This window comes from Urocitellus parryii, chromosome 12 (genome assembly GCF_045843805.1).
Source record: "Urocitellus parryii isolate mUroPar1 chromosome 12, mUroPar1.hap1, whole genome shotgun sequence".
Taxonomy (NCBI): Eukaryota; Metazoa; Chordata; class Mammalia; order Rodentia; family Sciuridae; genus Urocitellus; species Urocitellus parryii.
Window position 1 is genome coordinate 50,881,528 of NC_135542.1, and position 22,287 is coordinate 50,903,814.

The window sequence follows — 22,287 nt, forward strand, 5'->3', positions numbered from 1 at the left end:
AGGCAAGTGCTCTGCCACTTCAGAGCCACTACACCACAGCCTCATTATTTTTTTAATGTCTTTATTTATTTTTTTTTATGTGGTGCTGAGGATTGAACCTGGGTCCTGCCCGTGCTAGGTGAGCACTCTACCGCTGAGCCACAATCCCAGCCCCCGCCTTTTTAAAAAATATTTTTTAGTTGTTGGTGGACCCTTTTATTTTCTTTATTCATTTATATGCGGTGCTGAGAATTGAACCCGGTGCCTCACACATGCTAGGCAAGTGCTCTACTACTGAGCCACAACTGCAGCCCCCACAGCCTCATTTTTTAATGATGTAGAAAAATGTGAAAAGTTCTGAATGTCCTTAAAATGCGGAGGGGTGAAGGCAAGCAAAGTGTTAAAAAGATAAGCAAGTTCTGAGTAAATTGAGGACAAACATGGAGACCCGAGAATCTTGTTGCTACCTAGGAATCACTAATGGTAAAGGATAGGTCTGGGAGAAGGCTGAAATTGAGTAGCTAACTGGGTAGCACCTATAACCAAGAGAATTTTAGTTTAGTTCCAAAGCTCAAATAACTTAATTGAGGGCTTGTAATATACCAAACACTATCTTAGGCTTTCTTGCTTTTTATTTATTTATTTATTTATTTTAGTTTTCAGCGGACACAACATCTTTGTTTGTATGTGGTGCTGAGGATCGAACCCGGGTCGCACGCATGCCAGGTGAGCGTGCTACCGCTTGAGCCACATCCCCAGCCCCTATCTTAGGCTTTCTACACATGATTTAGTTTTACAACTTGAAGGTAAAGGTATAATACTCACTGTAGGTAGGGGAAACAGAGGCATGGAGAGGTTAAAATTTCACCTAATGCCACATGTGGCAAAGTCAAAGCTTAAGTTTGCCTGTATCTTCTAAATCACTAAGCTTTATGTTACCTAATTCTAACATGAATTTACTATCAACATTATACTTGTAGTATTTGCTTGTTGACGTGTAGTTAGAACAAACTGATGTGTAGTGAGAACATAACGGATCATCAACATTTAATTGGAGTAGGACAAGGGTTGTAGCTCAATGGTAGAGCGCTTGCCTAGCACATATGAAGCACTGGGTTCAATCCTCTGCACCACATGTAAATGAATAAAATAAAGGTATTGTGTCCATCTACAACTAAAAGCATTTAATTTTTTTTTTAGTTCTCGGTGGACACAACATCCTAGTTTGTATGTGGTGCTGAGGATCGAACCCGGGCCACACGCATGCCAGGCGAGCGCGCTACCGCTTGAGCCACATCCCCAGCCCCTAAAAGCATTTTTAAAAAATCTAATTGGAGTAGCTTTGTCAAAGAATCGAGATAATAGTTACTTAAAGCAGGGTTACTCTTTTTTTTTTTTTTTTTTTTGGTGAGGGGGTACCAGGGATTAAACTTGAGGGCACTCAGCCACTGAGTCACATCTCCAGCCCTGTTTTGTATTTTATGTAGAGACAGGATCTCACTGAGTTACTTAGTGCCTAGCATTTGTTAAGACTGGCTTTGAACTGGTGATCATCTTGCCTCAGCCTCCTGAGCCGCTGGGATTACAGGCATGCACCTGCATCAAGGTTTACTCTTGATGCTGAGCTACCAAATAAGGACTTAAAATACTGCCATGTTCTGGAAAATGCTTGGTTCTTGAAGCTGTTCTCAAAGTTTTTATTTTTATTTTTTTCCTTTTTGAGGGTCCTGGTTATTGAGTCCATGGCTTTTTTGTGTACATGTACCAACTCTTGAGCATACCCGCAACTGTTCAGGTTTTGCATAGTGAAAATAACAGCAAAAGTCAGCACAGTGTTGTTTTACAACAGAATCTGCTTCATCAGTTCTTTTACACTAAAATGTTTCTCTTTTTTAGTTGGATGCTGTGCACACATAAAATCAGCTAATCAGGAGGCTGGAACAGAATTGCAAGCAGTTTTTTGTTTTTTTTTTTTTAAATACTTTTTAGTTGTAGATGAACACAGGATCTTTATTTTTATGTGGTGCTGAGGACCAAACCCAGTGTCTCACATATTCAAAGCAAGCGCTTTACCACTGAGCTCCAGCCCCAGCCCCAGGAGGTTTGCAAGTTTTGAAGCCGCTTCAGACCTCAGCAACTTACGGAGAAAGAGTGGCATAGTATCTTATGGTTCAGTGGAAATGGAGAAAATTCATGAGTAATTCAAGGAATTAACTATGCATGCCAAATTTAAAACTACCACCGGAAACATAAGAAACTGGAGGTCTTAAGACTTTTGTGAAGTAAAGCTGCATTGGTTTCTATTACGCTAATTTTGAATTCAGGGTAATTCAGACATAGTAAGTGTGATGTGTTTTACTTTTTCAGAGCTTTGGGGTTTCAAAATTCTTGTGAAATAGTTGTTAATTGGTTACTTTTTCCACTTGTTTCAAATTGGGTAGATAGCAAATGCCAAATATTTAAAATGCTATTTGTTTGTTAAAAATATAGGTATAAAGGAGATTTAAATTTTCAGATAGGAAAATTTCTTATTCTGGCATGGGGAGAAAGGCATTACATCTTTTGTATCTAAAACATGTTAATTTTCTGTTCTTATAATGTTGCTTCTCTTGCTTTTTCCATTATTGTCTATTAACTGATACTGTGGAATTAATCAGATTTCCCAAATCATTTCCCAGTTGTCTTCTATGACTCTATTACTTCTGAAAATCTTAGCAACTTTATTAAAATTACATTAAAATTACATTTACATATGCATTCATTCCCATCACAGTCTTGGTTTCTATAGCTGGGTAATTGAGTAGTCTTGATTACTTTCAAAACTGTTTAGCTCTTCTAGCTTCTTTGCTTTTATTTGTAAATTTTAGAATAATTTATATTTTCTTATAGGAATTTTTATATAATAAACTTGTATATCAATTTGAGGAACATTAGCATCTTTATTGAATCTACTAATCCATTATCGTGGTATACCTACCAGCTTGATATATTTCATTAGCATTGTATAATATGAACATGTAAGTCCTATACATGTTTTGATAGATTCACATCTAATTACTGTACCTCATTTTTAGAGTTATGTAAATGGTATTGCATTTTTAATTTCAGCATCCATGTGTTCATTGTTAGTATATTAAAAAATAGTGTATAACGAGTAATTTCCTCATCCCCATTCTGGAGGCCAAACCCAGGTCTTCACAATGCTAGGCAAGTGCTCAACTACTGAACTACATCCCTAGTCCAAAACTTTTCTTGATTCTAGCTATATCTGAATTTAGCAGTTCTAGGGTATGAAGACTGGGTAGGGAGACACTTTTATATTGGGGATTGAACTCAGGAATGTTCTCTCTTATGTACATCCCCAGCTTTCCCCTCCGCCCCTGATCCTTTTGCCTCATTCTCTAGAATAGCAGGGATTATAGGTGTGTGCCAGTGTACCTGGCTAAGTCTTTATATTAATATGTAATATCAGCTTCTTTTCTTCTACTGGGATGATTTTTTTTTTTTTTTTTTTTTTTTTTGGTACTGGTATTGAACCCAGGGGCACTCAACCACTGAGTCGCATCCCCATCCCTATTTTATATTTTGTTTAGAGACAGGGTCTCAGTTGCTTAGCGCCTTGCTGTTGCTGAGGCTGGCTTTGAACTTGTGATCCTCCTGTCTCAGCCTCCCAAGAGGCTGGGATTACAGGCATGTAATTTTTTATTAGAATTGACTTTTCTTGTAATTTGTGGTATAATTTTAATACAACACAATGTGTAACATTTAGAAAAATATTTTAGAATAGTTTGATTTTTAAAAATTTGTACATGGATTATAAAAACAATATTCATATGTCAATTGTGATTCTGTACACTAGCAAGAAATTGTTTAATTATGTAACAGTTTCATTTACAGTAATATCAAAAAAATCCATACTTAAGAATATATTTTACAAAAGAAATATGACTTGCATCATAAAAATTTAAAGATTGTTGAAAGAAATTTTAAAATATCTAAGTAAATAGATACCCTGTGTTCATGGATCTGAAAACAATATTGTCGAGATGGCAGTACTACTCAAATTGACTTACAGTTTGATTTCTAACAAAATCCTAGCAGCTTGTTTGCAGAAATTGACAGTAGAAGTGCAGAGAACCAGAACAACAAAAACAACCATGAAAAATAAGTACAAAGTTGGAATACTCACAGATGATGTATTTAAAAGACAGGAAAGCATTGAAGTATTGAAAGGAAAATGTAATCAGGGGAGACCAAGTAAGATTTAAAAAGTCAATAAATAAAAACGAAAACCCAGCAGAACTTTTGGAAATGAAAAATAGAGAATCTGAAGCGAATTTTTTAGCCAGCAGGCTTAATAGCAGATCATTACATCTAATATTACAGAACATAAGATTAGTGATGGGGGCTGGGGTTGTAGCTCAGAGGTAGAGTGCTTGCTTAGTATTCGTGAGGCACTGGGTTCGATCCTAAGCACCACATAGGAATAAAATATTGTGCCCACCTACAATTAAAAAATAAATATTAAAAAAAAAGATTAGTGATAGGGACTTGGATTGTTGCTCAGTGGTAGAGCACTTGCCTAGCAGGTGAGGCACTGGGTTTGATCCTCAGGACCACATAAAAACAAACAAGTAAAATAAAGATATTGTGTCCATCTACATCTAAAAGCAAAGAGATTAGTGTCAGCTGGGCATGGTGGCACACGAGGCTCGGGAGGCTGAGGCAGGAGAGTGGTTCAAAGCCAGCCTCAGCAACAGCAAGGCGCTAAGCAACTTAGTGAAGTGAGACCTCCTGAGCCACTGAATGGATTGCCTGGCTTGCATTTTGCTTTATAAGGGACAATCTCAAAAGAATTTTAATTATTAATGTAAAATGAATGAGAAATATAGTATACTGATAACTTTTGCAGGCAATATCTAGTGCACTGAGAAAGGCAAAGCATAACATTTGTGAGGAGCCCCTCTGACACACTGCATCAAAAGCTTAATCTGATTATGAGAAAGCATCAGATAGAACCCAAACTGAGGAAAATTAAAACAAAATGCTGGACCAGTATTCTTCTTTTTAAAAAATGTTATTTTTTAGTTATAGGTGGACTCAATATCTTTATTTTACATTTATGTGGTGCTGAAGATCAAACCCAGTGCCCCATGCATGCTAAGTAAGCCCTCTACCTCTGAGCCACAACCCCAGTCCTTGGACCAGTATTCTTCATATGTATCAAGGTTATACAAGGAAAGAATAAGGGACCATCTTAGATTTAAATTGGAGGAGACTCGGGAGATTTGATAACTAAAAGCACAGTGGGAACCTAAATTGGATGGGGGCGGGGATGGGAAAGCTGGTGAATTATGAATTAATGTGATTTTTAGTTGCACTGAACCAATGTTATTTTTCTGTTTATGAGTTAACATTAGAAGTTGAACAAAAGGTGTATCTGAACTCTGTTCTGTTTTTATAACTTTTCTGTAAAAGTACTGCAAAAAAGAAACTGTCTTTAATCTATTCTCAGAAAGAATAAAAGAGGGCTGGGTTGTAGTTCAGTGGTAGAGTATTTGCCTAGCACATATGAGGCACTGGGTTCAATCCTCAGTTTATCATAAAAATAAGTAAATAAAATAAAGGTGGTGTGTCCATCTACAACAAAAACAAAGCAACAAACTATATATATATATATATATTATATTATATATATATATATATAATATATATATTAAAAAGGGGTGTGTGCTGGGGACATAGCCCATTTGGTAGAATGCTTGTGTCGCATGCACAAGGCCCTGAGTTCAATCCCCAGCACCCCCCACCAAAAAAAAAAAAAAAGAAAGAAAAAGAAAAAAACAATGCAGGCGAGAAGACAATGGAACAACATTTTATCTTCTGAAAGGGAAAAAAAAAATCCTAAAATGTCTTACCTAAATAAATAAATACATTTTCTAGACAAAACAAATGCTGAGGTAAGTTTTTTTTTTTTTAATCTGTGTTCTTGATAAATGTTAAAGGAAGTTTTTCAGCCTGTAGAAAATTCTTTCAGATGGAAACAGACCTACACAAAGGAATAAAGAGGATTGAAAGTGGGTGACTATATGGGGAACTATATACTTTTCCCCCAGTTTTTAGTTTGTTTAAAAATGATTGTTTAAAACTAACGAAATAAAAATTAGTGTTTGATAGGATTTATAGCATTTAGCAGTAAAATATAGATGTATTACCTGTAGGAGAAAAATAGGTTGATAACTAGAGGAAGAAAATGGATGTATACTCTTATGATTTTTTCTTACGTTATGCAAGAATTAGTATAATACCACTTGATGGTGGACAGCTAGTTAAAGATATATGTCATAAACTTTCAAGCAACTACTAATGCAAATTAGGTATATCTAAAGGTACTGATAAATAAATGAGGGTGGTTGGTTATATTAATGTTAGATCATGTGGAGGTATAATTCATTGGTAGAGCATGTGTATAAGGCTCTAGGTTCAATCCCCAGCATCATAAAACAAAAACCTAAAATATATTAAACAAAGTAGGTTTCAGAACAAGGTATATGTTTCCAGAAATAAAGAGGGTCTTTTCAAAACGAATAATCAATTTGTCATATTTACATGTCTAGTAACAGAATTTCAAAAACTTAAACCAGAAACTGACAGAACTGGAAGGAGAAATAGTCCATAATTATATAGTTGGATATTTCAACTTTTCTCTTTTAGTAATAATAAGTAGACATACATTATGTAAATTGAGTCAATTAGAAACCTTTGTGAAGGAAATTTTAAGGTCCAGGTGGCCTCACTGGTGAATTCTAAAAAATGTTTAAGGAAGAAATAATACCAATCTTAAACACTTTCAGTAAATACAGAAGGGTACTCTGCAAGTCTTTTTATGGGACCAGTCTTATTTTGGATACTATAATCAGACAAAGGTGTGACATCCCTAGAGAACATAGAGATATGAAAATGTACGTAAGAATCCTTGACTAAATAACTTCAAATTATATCCAGGAACTTATTTAAAAAATAATATATATCATGACCAGGTGCAAGGTTAATTCCACATTTAACATCAATGTAATTGACTATTTTAAAGAAATAAGGAAGAAAAATCAGATGATAATCTTGGTAGGTATAGTAAAAAACATAAATACAACTCGTGATAATTGGAGAAACTAGAAACCAAAGGACATTTTCTAGCCTGCTAAATGTTGTATAGTCAATATGGTAGTTGTAAAACTTCCAGATTAACACTAAGATCAAACAGAAAATAACATTAGGGGTTGTAGCTAGTAAATAAGAAAGAAATGTCACAAGGACTGGAGTTGTGGCTCAGTGGCAGAGCACTTGCCTAGTATGTGTGAGGCACTGGGTTCTATCTTTAGTACCACATAAAAATAAGCAAAGGTATGCTATCAATTTAAAAACATATACTAAAAACCATTCAATTGTATACTTTAAATACTTGAAGCTGTGGCAAGTAAATAATATTTCAGTAAAATTATTTTTAAAAAATAGAATGTCACAAAAGTTCAAAAGGAGGGTAAAGTATATTTATAGGCTATGTGATTATATATGTAGAAAATCTAAAGAAATCTCTCTCTCTGCTTAAAAGGGTCAATTAGAATAAATCAGTGACTATAGAAAGGTTTCAGGATACATGGTCGTATTAAAAAATCAATTACATTTTTATATTCAGCAACTATAGAATGAAACTTCAAAAAGAAAATCCTTTAGAACTGCATCCAAAAAATGAAAATATAATAGGGCTAAAGTTAACAAAACACGTGCAAGACCTAGATTCTAAAAATTACAAAATATTGCTGAGAGAATGAAACATGACTCAAGTAAAGCTATATCAGGTTCATGGAGTAGAATGCATTCATCACTCTGCTTAAAATCCTCATGTTTGTGTTCTCCTTCACCCCTCATGGTGGAGATTAACCTTAGGCCTTCTTGCATGGTAAGCAATCACTCTACTAATGAGCTATATCCCTGGCCCCCTTGTGAATGTCTTGACTGTGCTAAGCATATGTTTGCCTCAGCCTCTTATACTTGATGTTTTCTCTGCCTGGAATACTTTTTCCCAAATACCAATACATCTTAAATTCCTTACCTCCTATTTTTCTTATATAAAATAAGCTCTCCCTTCAGTTCTGTTATAGCATTTATCACCACTGATATTGACATTTTATTTTCTGGGGAGGGGCCTTCACTTCAATGTACGTTCCCTCAACAGAAGAATTTTGTCTACTATTTGATGTGTATAGTAAGTGTGGTATATTCTGCTGAAATACATTAATGTGAATTAGCTTCCAGCCACTTGTTATTATAAGAGAATGATTATCAGAATAATGGAGAAGCCATTTATTGGGTCATATGTGCTTCCCTTTAGCACATTATGTTAAGTACACTGACCCAGCTAAGTACAGTGTACTCCACAGGAATATAGAAGTGTGCAGAATCTAACCTCACTCTTCACTCTTGCCCTTGGCAGTTTGGCCAAAGAAAGCTTGTGAAGTTCTAAAATATATTATCTTTGTACATTTTACCCCTCTTTTCATAATCCTGCAGTTTCAGACCTTCCTTATATCCCTTTTCATGAATGTACCTTCACTTTTCTTTTTTTTTTCTTTTTTAAATATTTATTTTTTAGTTCTCGGCGGACACAACATCTTGTTAGTATGTGGTGCTGAGGATCGAACCCGGGCCGCACGCATGCCAGGCGATCGCGCTACCGCTTGAGCCACATCCCCAGCCCAACCTTCACTTTTCTTAAGCATAAAAAATTTGACACTTTACTGTGATTGTTTCTTTATTAAGAAATGAACACGACTTTTTAATAGTGCTAGTATTTTTGTTTTAGATTTTCTTTTGAGAGAGAGAGAGAATTTTTAATATTTATTTTTTAGTTTTCGACGGACACAACATCTTTGTTTGTATGTGGTGCTGAGGATCAAACCTGGGCCGCACACACGCCAGGGGAGCGCTCTACCACTTGAGCCATATCCCCAGCCCCAGTGCTAGTATTTTTTAATGTCCTGAACAAAATTACTTGAGTGGTGTACCTCAACCCTAATTTTTCTCATAAGCTTTTTTAAATTTATTTTTAGTTGTAGTTGGATACAACACCTTTATTTCACTTGTTTATTTTTGTATGCTGAGGATGGAACCCAGGGTCTCGAATGTGTGAGGCGAGGGCCCCCAGCTTTGTTATTTTTAATGTGTGAATTTTACAGAACAAAAGAGTTGTTTAGAGCTGGGGTGGTGGCCCAGTGTTAGAGCACTTGCTTAGCTTGTGTGAGGCACTGAGTTCGATTATCAGCACTGCATATATATAAATAAGAGTATTGTGTCCATCTACAACTAAAAAAAATTTTTTTAAGTTGTTTAGAACATATTATATTGTACTAGAAATGCCTGTATTATCCCTCTATTACATATCTTAGTTGTAGTTGGCAAAATTTAAATTTAGCTTTGGTTCTATTGTCAGGAATTTGTTAATATCCAAGAACTTCTTCCACCGCAGGCATTTAAAAAATGAAAATCATTGGAGTTTTGGCATATAGCAAAAGGAAGGATAACTAATTGGACTTTGTCAAAATAATAATGCTTCATAAGACATTATCAAGAAAGTAAAAAGACAGCCTATAGAATGGAAGAAAATATTTGCAAATAACATAACTAATAAGGGGTACCAAGTGTCTTAAGTATACAATCTAATGATTCAACAAGACAACCTGATTAAGAAATGGATAAAGGATTTGAATAAACTTTTATTAGAGACGATATACATATGGTCTATAAACACATAAAGAGTGCTGAACATCTAAACAGGAAATTAAAAGAAAACTGTGTTGATATAATTTCATACCTACTAGTATGACTATTTAAAACAAACAAATAAACACTGCCAGGTATGGTGTGCATGTTTGTAATCCTAGTCATGTGGAGATCATGATGCAAGAGGATCACAAAAGTCCTTCCTTGGAAACTTTGTGAAACCCTGTCTAAAAGTAAAAAGTGTTGGGATGTCACTCCATGGCAGAGTGTCTTTAGGTTCAATCCCAGTATTGCCATGGGGGGGGGGGGGGAGACAAAAAGGGGAAACAGTCCAAATGTCCATAGTAGATGAGTGAGTAATCAAATTATTGTATATACATACAGTGTATTATTAGTCATAAAGGAGAATGTTTTATGACTATGTGAAATTCAAGAAATGTTTAGCATACTAATTATTTAGTAAATGTTAATCTTCTGTATGTGTATATGAGGGCTACTGTTGATTAACTGAGGGCCATGCTTGGTAAAAATCATAGATACTAATTATTTCATTATAAATTGTTAACCTTTGGTTGTCTTGAGTATTTCATATGGTTTGTTTTGCCTGCATTAATTATTAGGTTACTCATGTGTTACTCAGGAGTCAAACTTTCTCAAACACCTGTTTATAGGATAGAGGTTGCAGTTAACTCCTCTTGCCACTGGATGGTGCTTGTGCAACATTAAGTCAGATATGTTGCCTAATACAGTTTAGAGAGTAATTGAAAATTGATAAATGATTTGGCTGTGGTAATTGAAATAATCTTGAGCTTTGAATCCCAGAAATCTGTCAAAGGTGAGAATTTATCTAGTGTGTTTTTACACAAGCAAAACCTTGAAAAAAAAATCACGGTGGATCAAATCCTGTGATTGTCTGCAGTAACTTAACAAATGGTACTGTTGCTGAATAACCTGATTATTCCATCACAGTCTTAAGGTTTTCCTGGCTTCTCTGAGCAGCTGAGTTTTTAATTTTGCTCTGACCCTATATTTTTTTTTCTCCTAAAACTAGGGATTGAACCCAGAGATGCTTAACCATTGAGCTACATCCCCAGTTCTTTATTTTTTCTGGGACAAGGCCTCACTAAGTTGCTGAGGCTAGGTTTGTTTTTTTTTTTTTTTTGAAGCTGGGGGCAGGTACCAGGAATTGAACCCAGGGCCTTATGCATGGGAGGGAAGTACTTTATTAACTGAGCTATGTCCCCAGCCTGAGGTTGGTTTCGAACGTGTAGTTTTTCTGCCTCCACTTCATGAGTGGCTGGGATTATAGTCATGCATGACCACACTCAGTTGATCCCCCTAAATTTTATCATAAGCTTTTCTATTTTGTCTTTAACTAAAAAATTTCCATATGTAGGTGTGGGGGGTAAGGCAAGTGCATGTTAAAAAAAGCTGTTTACTTATTTAAAAAGTTAGAGCTGTAAAAGCTGTGTTTGTGGCTCCAGAAGGAAAACTGGAGGAATGATTCTGGAGAGGAAACCTGAGGCCATGACGTATCTAAGTAGCGGAGAAAATCAATTTGTAAACATATTTCCTTCTCTGTTAGCCTGATTTTTAGTTCTATTAGTTTAACAGGTAACATTTTTGGAGGTCAGGTAGTACTTCAAGGCTGTGACTACAGCAACACCAGCTGCAACAGTGAGTCCTTGTCCCATGCCCATCTGTGATTACCTTTCCTGTTTTTTTTTTTCCTTCTGTTATTCAATTCTGTATTCCCTACTTTTTTGCTTATAACTTAAAACAAAATAAAACAAAAAAACCCTTATGGAAATTTTCTCTTGTTATAGAAAATAAGAATTTAGTTTTTTTTTACACCAGCAAATGTTCCTGGCACCTCTCCCTTCATCTTCTCAAATAGTAATGATAGTTGTTTTGGTAATTGCCGAGCCAAGCAGTATACTATAATTACATTTTCTTTCTTGGACCACCATTTGTTTTGACTGTATTTTGCAGTTTCTTCACTGTTACATTTGCCTTGAAAAAAAAAGTTTTATTGGTTATTGATGGACCTTTATTTATTTATTTGTTTATATATGGTGCTGAGAATCTAACCCAGTGCTTCTCACATGCTAGGCAAGCGCTCTACTACTGAGCCACAACGCCAGCCCACATTTACCTATCTTGTGTTTATCTCAGAATCATCAGACACTTCTGTTTTTCATACAAATTCTATTAATACTATTTCCTCTTCCCCAATCCACCTCTAGTCCCAGGAGACATACGTCTAGGAACTAACAACCCCCCCACCCCCCCACCCCGCCATACTAGGGATTGAACCCAAGGTGCTTATCGCTGAACCATATCCACAGCCCTTTTGTTTTGAGACATGGTCTTGCTAAGTTGCTTATAGCCCCAGCCCCCCAAGTCACTGGGATTACAGGCATGCTCCTGGCTTGGAATTTAACTTCTTATCATTCTCCAGGGTAGATTACTCTATACATCACTCTGTTTGATATGTTTCAGATCTTTCTCTTTCTTGGTTTGGAAAAGCAATCTCCTAAGTAGGTATCTTAGAAAGGATGCATGTGTACAAAAGTTGGCCCTTTGCCCCCAAAGGTTCAGTACTTGAGTCTGCTGAAGCAAACTGACAGTAGACTAACAGGAGAAAGGCATACAGATTCAAGGGTAGGTGGTTTAAGTTTAAATACTTTCTTCACAGGGGGAAGGACATGGAGGAGGGGAATATAAGCAATTTTAGAGGTACGGTGAATGCTTTTTAGGATAAAGAACGTGCCTGGAAAAACAGACAATAGCTTGGCATAAGGTACCTCTCTGGCGGGGATAGGGGTGTGGGGGTGTGTGGGGGTGAGGTGGGGGTGGGGGTGAAATTGAGAGGCTGTCTTGTTATGCAAATAAAATCTCTCAGGTCATACTTTGGAAACCACCCTCAGAAGAATAGATAAGAAGTCTGGGTAGAGATGTTACTCTCCTTTTCCTTGTCAGTCTTTCCATGCCATTCCTATGGGAAGAGGGGCTGAAGGCTGTTGCATTTCTTTTGGCAGAGCTGCTTTTAGTTCCCTCAGGTAACTTCAAAGAGAGCCCTTTCCTGCATGTGGGCAGAGAAACAGGAAAGATTCTGAGACTTGATCTGTCTCAGCATGTTAAGGTGCCACCTTTTGGGGTATTGTTTTCTGTGCCTCAACACATGGTAGCTAAAGATTTTTGAGATTTTAATTTCTGAAAATGCCTTTCATTTGGTACTGACTGGATATAGATTGAAAGCATTTTTTGTCTTTGGATTTTATTGGTGATATTAAGATGATGTTGTCATTCTTGATTCTTTAATATGACTTAGTTTGTTTCTCTGAAAGCTTTTATACCTTTTCTTGGTGTTCTGAAATTTCACTCTGATGTGTCTTGGTATAGGCTTTATTTTATTCATTATACTAGGTGCTTAGTGGGTCTTTTAGTTCAAAAACAGATTGGATTTATTAAGTTTTTGTGCATAACAACTTTGATTACTTTCTGTGTCATTTTTTTCTGTTTCTCGGTTTTTGTGTTTGATGTCAGACCTCCTGGTTTAATCTTCTAATATGTTTCATCTCAGAAATATTCTGTTCCTTGTCACTTTATCATATTTTCTTCGAGAGCTAATTTTTTCCTTGTAACCTTTCTGTTGACTTAAGATATCTCTGCCATTTAAAAAAATATTTAGGAGTTTTCTGGTTCAGCTTTTTTTTTTTTTCCTTTTTGTCACCCCCCTCCATTAAAAAATACCATCTTATTCTGAAAAGATGAGAAATAGTATACTTTATTGACCCTGTTTCTTGTTTTTGCTTTTCTGTATTTTGGTATCTCATTGGAGTCTCTGGCCCAAGGCTCTAAAAAACTGATTGGAAGCAAAGTGGATGAGGGCGCTTATCAAATGGTGAGTTTCACTTATTGGTGAAATTCCATGTTTGTTTTTTTTCAGGGATCCTTTCACTTTCATTAGAAAAGATTTGTATTTTTAATTTTGAGACAGGATACCTCTAAACTGTGCAGGCTGACCTGGATCCTCTTGCCTCAGGCTCCAGAGTTGCTGGGGTTATAAATATGCACCAATGAGCACGGCTCAACAGATATTCTTTTGAATACATGTTATATGTCAGACATAGCTCTGGGGCTGGGAATTTGAATGACTTAAATAGATTTAAAAAGAAAAAAAGAAAACCCCTAATCTTGTAGGTCTTAAACTTTGTCAAGAGAGACTGGTTTCATAAATAAGAAAATGTGGGCTGGAGTTGTAGCTCAGTGGTAGAGCAGTTGCCTAGCATGTGTGTGGCACTGGATTCAAACCTCAGTACCACATAAAAATAAATAAATAAAGGTATTGTGTCCCTCTGTAACTAAAAAAAGAGAAGATGCTTGAAAAGAAATGAGGAAATGTTAAAACTTAAAGAGCAGGGACAGGGAGTGTTAATGGACAATAAGCAGAGAACATGGAGAAATGTTGCAATTTAGGATCCTGTAACTAGGGGGAAAGAGCCATAATATAAAAGAAGAATATTCCACGCCATGAATAGTATGTGCAGGTCCTGAGATGGCAGGCTGCCCAAAGTGTGGAACAATAAGAAGGAAGCCAGTATAGTGACAGTGTAGAAAGCGGGAAAAGAGAAGAATGTGTTAGTACCTTCTGGGCCTTTAAAAAAATATTTTTGCTTTTAGTCTTTGTGAGAGATGGGATGTGGATATGTAAGTACTTGAGTGTCTTGAGTTTGGAGTTTAGGGGAAAGATCTGGGCTGAGAGATGTGGAATTAAAATCTATATGGGCTGGGATTGTGGCTCAGAGGTAGAGGGCTCGCCTAGCACAGGCAGGACCCGGGTTCAATCCTTAGCACCACATAAAAATAAAGGCATTGTGTTGTATCCATCTACATGTAAAAAATTAAAAAATAAAAAACTCTATGAAAGTAGGGAAAACCACTACCAGGAAGACTAGGGAAGTGAAGATAGGACAGAGAAATTCATTTCCAATTTTTAGGGATCAGAGATGAAGGGAAATCAGCAGTTAATATTGAAGAATGAATGGCGTGAAAAGTAGGAAAACCAGAAGAGTGTTCAAAAAGGAATGAAGAACAGCTTCAGTTACTGCTAATTATGTTGACTCAGATGAGGTCTTAAAAATTACTACAGTGCCAATTACTGTGAAGACTGAAGCAAGAAAATTGTAGTTCAAGGCCAGTCTCTGCCACTTGGTTAGACCCTTTCTCAAAATAAAAGATAATAAAGGGCCTGGCCCCATTGTACCTGCCTGTGATCCCAGCAGCTTGGCAGGCTGAGGCAAGAGGATCCCAAGTTCAAAGCCAGCCTCAGCAAAAGTGAGGCACTAATCAACTCAGTGAGACCCTGTCTCAATACAAAATAGGACTGGGGATGTGGCTTAGTGGTCAAATGCCCCTGAGTTCAATCCCCATACCAAAAAAAAAAAAAAAAAGAAAAAAAACAGAGAGAGAGAAAAAAGAGGGGGGTAGAATTATAGCTCAGTGGTAAAGGACTCCTTTCAACCTCAAGTACCTCAAAACCAAACGACAATAAAAATGACCATTGGTGTCTTGGGATGTAGCTTAGTGGTGGAGTGCATGCTTAAGCAGCATTCATTTGGCCCTGGATTCAATCCCCGGCACTCTTCTGCCCCAATGAAAGTGTCTCTTAGATTTAGGAACATGGAGATTGCTGACAGCAACAAAACCTGTTTATAGTTATTCAAGAGATGGGAGAAGAACCTAAAAGCAACATGTATATTAAATTTTCAAGAATTTCTACTATAAAGGGAGAGGGGAGAGACTGGTAGTCTCCAGAATAAGCTTAAGAGTTTTATTAGGAATGTAACTGACAAAAAGTATGGTTCTGATGCTGCTTGATAAAGCCAATGATTTGAAACAGAGTGACGAGAGAAAAAAAAAAAAAAAGTTTTTGTTCAGTGGCCAAAGTATTGAGAAGCAGGAACTTTGCTCACAAATGAGCTTTTTTACTCCATGAAGTTGAGGAGTTACAGAGAGAGGATAGGAATAAGGAGGGGAGAGAAACTGATAAAAGGGAGGAAGATGAATGTCTTTTCTGGGACTAGGTAGTTTGTTGTTGCTGTTTTTGGTGCTGGGGTTTGAACCCAAGGGTGTTTTACCACTGAACTACATCCATAGACCTTTTTATTTTTTGAAACAGGGTCTTCCTAAGCTGCCCAGGCTGGCTTGAACCAAAAAGAAGTAGCCAGTGTTATTTTCTTGAGTGTCGGTTTTAGGTATTTCTTGGTGAGAAATTATTTATTGAAAATGAGATACAGAAGGATTGGGGATGTGACCCAGTGGTAGAGAGCACTTGCCTGGCGTGTGTGAGGCACTGGATTCGATTCTCGGCATCACATAAAAATAAATACATAAAATAAAGGTCCTTTGACAATTAAGGTGTGTGTGTGTAAAAGAGGTTCAGAAATAGGTAGGAGCCATGTGATTTGGGCTTGGAAGGTATGGGTAGAAAAACCATTTCTTCCTTTTTCATGGTATACATTTTCCACCACAGAATCCCTTCAAGTCATTTTCCTTTCCCCTTCTTTCCCAGATTCCCAAAATATTTGGAGGGGAAAAAAAATTCCGTCCCTGAAAAAAGCTGTGAAACCTTTAAATGTTTAAAGCTTTTATTAATGGAGCATACTATCACCCATCTGCTTTTCATGGAAAAATGATATTAGCACTACAGATCAAACTAGTATTCACTGGAATCTTATAACAGTTTTGTCTGTTAGTCTCCACTTCCCCCATCCCCACTTTGTGCTGGGGGATCAGACCTAGGGCTTTGTGCATATTAGGCAAGCCCTTTACCACTGAGCTATATTTTCAACCCCTTATCTAACTCTTCAAGAGATGGGAGAAAGAAAAACCTAGAGGCAACATGTATAGTAAATTTTCAAGGAGTTTTACTATAAAGGAAGAGAAGGGGAGGAGATAAGATTGTAGCACATGTTTTCTTCTGAAGCTTGGTATCCTTTACATCTCTTTATATGCTTTATACGATTTTTTTTGCATTAAATTTTCACTATCAATCGAGGCTCAAATAGAAAAATTTCTTTTGTATTTGGTCCATAGGAATGAAACTAAGGCTTGAAAGATAAATGGAGGGCTGGGGATGTGGCTCAAGCGGTAGCGCGCTCGTCTGGCATGCGTGTGGCCCGGGTTCGATCCTCAGCACCACATACAAACAACGATGTTGTGTCTGCCGATAACTAAAAAAAAAATAAATATTAAACAATTCTCTCTCTCTCCCTCTATCACTCTCTCTTAAAAAAAAAAAAAAAAGATAAATGGAGATTTACCAGAAAAAGAAAATTGGTATCAAAGAGGTTTTAAATAAATAGCATATGTTAAGTCAGAGGTATGAAAAAATGATGTGCAGCGGTATGTCATGTACACTAGAGACTTTTATCCTGAAAGCATTGAGAAAGTAAATCTGCTTTTCACTTTAGAAAAAAATCATTGTTATTTTTTTTTTGGGGGGGGGAGAGAGAGAGAGAGAGAGAGAGAGAGAATTTTTTTTCTTAATATTTATTCTTTAGTTCTCAGCGGACACAACATCTTTGTTTGTATGTGGTGCTGAGGATCGAACCCGGGCCGCACGCATGCCAGGCGAGCGCGCTACCGCTTGAGCCACATCCCCAGCCCTCATTGTTATTTTTTAAAAAAAATTTTAGTTGTAGATGGACACAATACCTTTATTTTATTTATTTTTATGTGGTGCTGAGGATTGAACCCAGTGCCTCACACATGCCAGGCAAGTACTCTACCACTGAGCCACAATCCCAGCCCTGTGACTGAAATCTTTTTTTTTTTTTTAAAGCACTAAAGCATTTTTTTTTTTTTTTAGTTGTAGTTGGCCACAATCTATTTTATTTATTTATATGTGGTGCTGAGGATCAAACCCAGGGCCTCACATGTGCTAGGTGAGTGCTCTACTGCTGAGCTACAACCGCAGCTCCTGTAATAAAAGGATAAATTTTGAAGTCAGGCTTAAAATTTGCAACTTTGTTTTGTTTTTCTCACCCTTTTACTGGTAAAAATGTTATCTCAGACTTTTGATCCTTGGTAACTGTACTTTTGTACTTATGGTAACTGTACTTTTTCTTGTTTAAAAAAACAACAACAACAACAAAACAGCAAGTCTGTAATCCCAGTGGTTTGGGAGGCTGAGGCAGGAGGATGGTTCAAAGCCAGCCTCGTGGGCTGGGGTTATGGCTCAGTAGTAGAACACTTACCTAGTATGTGTGAAGCACTGGGTTCAGTGCTCAGCACCACATAAAAATAAAGGTATTGTGTTCATCTACAACTTAAAAAAAAAAGCCCCCCCCACCCCCCGCAAAAAGTGAGGCGCTAAGCAACTCAAGTGAGACCCTGTCTTTAAATAAAATATAAAATAGGGCTGGGGATGTGGCTTAGTGGCTGAGTGCCCCTGAGTTCAAGCCTCGTTCCCCGCTCCCCCCACCACACCAAAAAACTTGAGTAATTTAAATCCTGTCAGATAATTATATTGTATTCTGAAAATTTGTAAATTCAATTTTGCTTTGTGTCTGTTAACTCTTATTTAAGGTGGATAATTTTCATGTTATTTAATGTTCCTTTTTAAAAAAATATTTATTTTTTAGTTGTAGGTTGGACACAATACCTTATTTATTTATTTTTATGTGGTGCTGAGGATTGAACTCAGGGCTTTGCACCTGCTAGTGAACACTCTACCCCAGAGCCACTACTCCTGCCCTAATGTTTTTTATTAATTATTTGTGTCTTCTTTAGGGGTGGGGATGAGGGGAAGTGGGGCTTGAACCCAGGGGCACTCAACCACTGAGCCACATCCCCAGCCCTTTTTATATTTTATTTAGAGGCAGGGTCTCACTAAGTTGTTAGAGCCTTGCTCAATTGCTCAGGCTGGCTATGAGCTTGAGATCCTCCTACCTCAGCCTCCTGAGCTTCGGGGATTTATAGACATGCACCACTGCATCCAGCTATTTGTTCTTTATTTAGAATTACTAATATTCAGTAGGGCTTCTGTGGGCATTCTTAAGGTCTGGTGAAGGATTTTATACCTTGAGTTATTACAATTGTTGTTAGTAACCCATGATCACTTTTTTTAAAAGAATTTTAATATTTATTTATTTATTTATTTTAATCTTTTCGGCGGACACAACATCTTTGTTTGTATGTGGTGCTGAGGATCGAACCTGGGCCGCACGCATACCAGGCAAACGCTACCGCTTGAGCCACATCCCCAGCCCCCATGACCACTTTTTATGTAAATACAGATACATCCTCAAAGCTGAATGATGCACAAGACAAGCTGTGAGAAACTTCCTTAGGATCACTTTTTGCCAATGAGCATATTCTGTTTCCTAGGTGATTCTCATTAAGACTTTAGTCCTTTCTAGGTTTCAGGCAAAGGTCTTAGTTCCAGCATTCTGTTTCTCAAAGAATTTCTCTTGTTTTTTGAAAATGTGTTTGATAATATGAAGAATTTGCAGATGTTTTGTAGTGGAATAAATTTCAGCTTATTAACTCTGTTCTGTTGTCAGGATTGGATGACTTGATCTTTACAAATTTACTTACTTTGTATTTTCTCAATGGAGATATTAGCCCTTCTTTCCACTTTACTTTTTCCTAGCTGTTTATTATTTAGTTTATCACCTGCAGGATACATGGGATATTTTACTGTCATTGGCCAGATGACATATTCAATGGAGCAGCTTCAGAGTTTTCATATAGAAAGGATAAATATGTGTACCATAATTTTAATATTATTTTTGTGTCTTTAATCTTATGATAATGTTTAATTTGTAGCTCACACTTTTATCTTCTTTAGTAATTTTTTTTTCACTCTGCAAAGTAAAGCCTGGATGGGTGTACTTTTAGAAATTTGGTAGTTCTGATCTTTGGCGTATATTTTAGGAGTTAAATGACTATTCCTTTGGTATTCTTCTGAAGAAATACTCACTATAGTTTTATTTCCTGATGTAAACCTTTTATGATAAGATCTTAATTTACTTTATTTTCAATTCTTGAATCAGGCAACACTTCATTGCATAAAACAGAATAAGTGTTCCCTCTTAGCATAAACTTTTAATGCTGTAAATTCCTCCATAAACCCTACTTTGAGCTGCATCTCACCCACCCCCCATCCCCCAGCCTGTCTGTCTTTAAATTTCAGTACAGGGTCTCCCTAAGTTGCTGAGGCTGGCTTTGAACTTGATATCATCCTGCCTCATACTCCAGAGTAGTTGAAATTACAGGTGTGTGCTGCTGTGCCTGACTGTATCCCACAGATTTTGATGTTATGTTTCCATTATAATTTCTACAGAGTTTTTCTAATTTTTATTGTAATTTCTTTTTTGACCTGTGAATTTCCAAATATTTGGAAAATTTTCCAGATTTGTTTTGTTAATAATTTCCAGTTTAATTTGTCATGATAAGAAAACATTGTATGATTCTAGTACTTTTAAATATATATAGTGAAACTTCTTTTATGGCCCTTATGTTTTAAAGAGTGTGGGATTGGAGATGTAGCTTAGTGGTAGAACACTTGCCTATTATGTGTGTGTGTGTGTGTGTGTGTGTGTGTGTATATATATTTTTTTTTTTAAAGATGTTCATTCTCCAACATCTTAAAAGTGTATTTTCTAGTGTTGGATATAGGTTTTTTATGTCAATTAAATAAAATTGGTTGGTAAAGTATGAACCAGTTCTTATTACTGAATTTCTGCCCACATTTTAAAATCAGTTACTGAGAAAGGGGGTGTTAAAACCTCAAACTGTTATATTTGATATTTTCAATTCTACTTATTCCTAATTTATAAAAAGCCAAAATTTCAGTATAGTTTATATTGTTATCCTGGATTTTATATTACTTGGGCTTAAAATAGTGGACCCCATTTGCTAAGATTTGCATAATCTGTATATCTAGAATCACACAAACAAGCTTAAAAAATGTAAGCTTTTTTTTTTCCTTCTTTGAGTGGTCTGGTGATCAGACACAGGATCTTGCACATATTAAGCAGTCTACCTCTGAGCTTACATCTCTAGCCAAGTGTAAACATTTTTACTTCAGTGAATTTTATTGTAGCAAACACAAAGCCACAATTATGACTTATGCTTTTTTCCTCCTATGTTATAGGAATAGACTTTAAGATCAAAACAGTTGAATTACAAGGAAAGAAGATCAAGCTACAGATATGGTAAGTGATGCTAATTTACTCACTTTATATAGCAGAATAACAAGTTCCTTAAAGTTTGGTGGTGAAATTCTTACTTGTTTAGATTCTTTTAGACTTCCCTTTCTAAAACAGACAATCAGTGTAGTAGAAAGATTATTAACAAGGACTTTGTTGTCTGTGAGATCTGGCTGTATAATTTTTTCCACTTGTATGAACTTGCAAGTTACATAGTCACCATTAAGGCTTTTCTCAAAGGATCATTATAAGGGTCACATGAAATAATTTATGAAGAGGCTTCAGCACTATGCTTTGCTCACAGACATCTAATATGAAAAGTTAATTTTTTAATTCTTTTGTTGCTTTGAGAATTTTAAACTAAATTATTCATTTTTCTCAATGTGTTTTAAGCTGGGTGCAGTGCTAACACATGAAATCCAATTGGCTCCTGAAGCAGGAAGATCTCAAATTCAAAGCTAGCTTCAGCAACTTAGCGAGACCCTGACTCAAAATTTAAAAAAGGGAAGTGGGGTTTGGGGATGTGGCTCAGTGGTTAAGCACCCCTGGGTTCAGTCCCTGGTACCCAACAAAAGAAGTTGGGGAGTTGGGAACTTAGCTCGGGGTATAGTTCTTGCTTCGCATATGTGCTCTGGGTTTGATCCCCAGCACCACAAAAAGAAAAGGATATTATAGGCATTATTAATTTTTTAAATATTTTTTTTAGATGTTGATGGATTTTATTTTATTTTATTCATTTATTTAAATGCGGTGCTGAGGGGCTGGGGATGTGGCTCAAGCGGTAGCGCGCTCACCTGGCATGCGTGCAGCCCAGGTTCGATTCTCGGCACCACATACAAAGATGTTGTGTCCGCCGATAACTAAAAAATAAATATTAAAAAATCCTCAAATAAATAAATAAATAAATGCGGTGCTGAGAATCGAACCCAGGGCCTCACGCATGCTAGGCAAGTGCTCTACCACTGAGTCACAACTCCAGTCCCATATAGGCATTATTTTTAATTAACTGTTTATAGTTTGCCTGCAAACATTCAATATAATTCTTTAAATTTATATTCATTCTGAATCATGAACTTTTGGTGAGGGTACTGGGGATTGGACCCATTACTTTTGTATGTTAGGCAAGCACTGAGCTGTATCCCTAGCCTTTATTTTATTCTTTTTTTTTTAAACTGGAAATTTAACTTAGGGCATTTTACCACTGAGATATGTCCCCAGCTGCTCGCCCCGATTTTTTTTTTTTTTTTTTTTTAAAGACAGGGTCTCACTAAGTTACTTCGGGCCTCCCTAAATTGCTGAGCTGGCCTTG

General features: G+C 36.5%; 1 protein-coding gene across 1 annotated transcript in view; it reads left to right on the forward strand.

The window, feature by feature from the left end:
• Rab10 (RAB10, member RAS oncogene family) overlaps positions 1–22,287 on the forward strand; it is an 86,681-nt gene that overhangs the window by 34,086 nt on the left and 30,308 nt on the right. The window contains exon 2 of the mRNA XM_026391118.2: positions 20,924–20,984. Coding sequence (XP_026246903.1) covers positions 20,924–20,984 — 61 coding nt within the window. The remainder of the gene's footprint in view (positions 1–20,923; positions 20,985–22,287) is intronic.